The 1,203-nt window shown below is 48.6% G+C and overlaps 1 protein-coding gene across 1 annotated transcript in view; it reads left to right on the plus strand.

Moving 5' to 3' along the window:
- Window positions 1-131: 131 nt before the first annotated feature.
- The window catches only part of LOC105545270, a 77,787-nt gene continuing 76,715 nt past the window's right edge, over window positions 132-1,203 (plus strand). The window contains exons 1-2 of the mRNA XM_011988128.1: window positions 132-192; window positions 281-420. Coding sequence (XP_011843518.1) covers window positions 132-192; window positions 281-420 — 201 coding nt within the window. The remainder of the gene's footprint in view (window positions 193-280; window positions 421-1,203) is intronic.

A 1,203-nucleotide genomic window follows, 5' to 3' on the forward strand; every position in this document is an offset into this window, starting at 1 on the left:
AAAAAAAAAAAAAAAAAAAAAAAAAGGTTCTCAGTGTTCCCTGGTGTGAGTGGTCCACAGTTTGTTTGCCCAGCTCCCGCTGGTGGGTACATAGGTGCTTCCCATCTTAGGCTGTTTGCAAGGACGGTGTCATGATTTCCCTCGTAGACACCCCTCTTACCTGTTGCCTGAAACATGCTGAAGGAAGCATTGGTGGGGATGGGGGCAACTCCCATAGGGCTTTCTAGCTCACTCTGGCCTTTCCCCATATGGTCATCCCATCCACCTCTTCCCATCTCAGATCCAGATGCTGGAGATGATAAAGACATGACCCCAAGCAGCCTGCTGTATGAGTGGGAGGAGACACCATCCCAGGCCATGGTGACCACCGCAGCCACGTTAGTGAGGAGACTGTGCCTGGCTCAGACCACTAGCTTGGAGGTAAGTGGCTTCTCCAGTCCCAGGCCAGTGTCTTTCTTGGCCCTAGGACACCTTCTTCCTGCCCATATCGTGGCCCATCCTCTCAGATATTTAATGTCATGGCTGTCACGTATGGGTGGGTAGGTTGTGCACTGCACAACTGTGCCTCATTGCAAAAGCAAGGAAATCTAGGTGGTGTATGTCAAGCCAGTGCCTCAGGTCAGGTTGGATGTGGGCAGAGGGGAAGCCTTTTCTCCTCTGTCTGTCTCGGAGCATACAACAGTTCTGTTGACTCGCAGTGTAACCTCCCAGACCTAGCCACATGTGAGCCTTGGCATTGAGGACTTCCCACAACAAAGTTAGAAACACATGGCCCAGGCCTCCTCCAAAACTCCTGGCTGTTTCAAGTCAAGAGGCAGATGTGGCTTTGAGACTTATGGCCAGTTCCTTCCTTGGTGATCATCAAGAATCTGAGGCCCTGAGGCTGAGCTGTGATGATGAGATTCTCCTCCCCAACTGTCTTATTCTGAGAGAGGGCCCTGAACCCACATGTAAGATGCAAAGCATGAGAGAGATGGCTTAGCATGGTACAGTCCCTGGGGGAGGAAAGTGATGTGTCATTGGATTGAAGACTCGCCCAGATAATCTAGGATGATCATATCTCAAGATCCTTAACTTAATTACATCTGCAAAGATCCTTTTTCCAAATAAGGGAAACTTACAGGTTGTAGGACTTAGGACATAGACTTATAATTTTGGGGGCGTCCATTCAGTGTTCTACAATTTTTTTTTTTTTTTTTTTTT

The sequence above is a fragment of the Mandrillus leucophaeus genome, unplaced genomic scaffold (genome assembly GCF_000951045.1).
Source record: "Mandrillus leucophaeus isolate KB7577 unplaced genomic scaffold, Mleu.le_1.0 Scaffold323, whole genome shotgun sequence".
NCBI lineage: Eukaryota > Metazoa > Chordata > Mammalia > Primates > Cercopithecidae > Mandrillus > Mandrillus leucophaeus.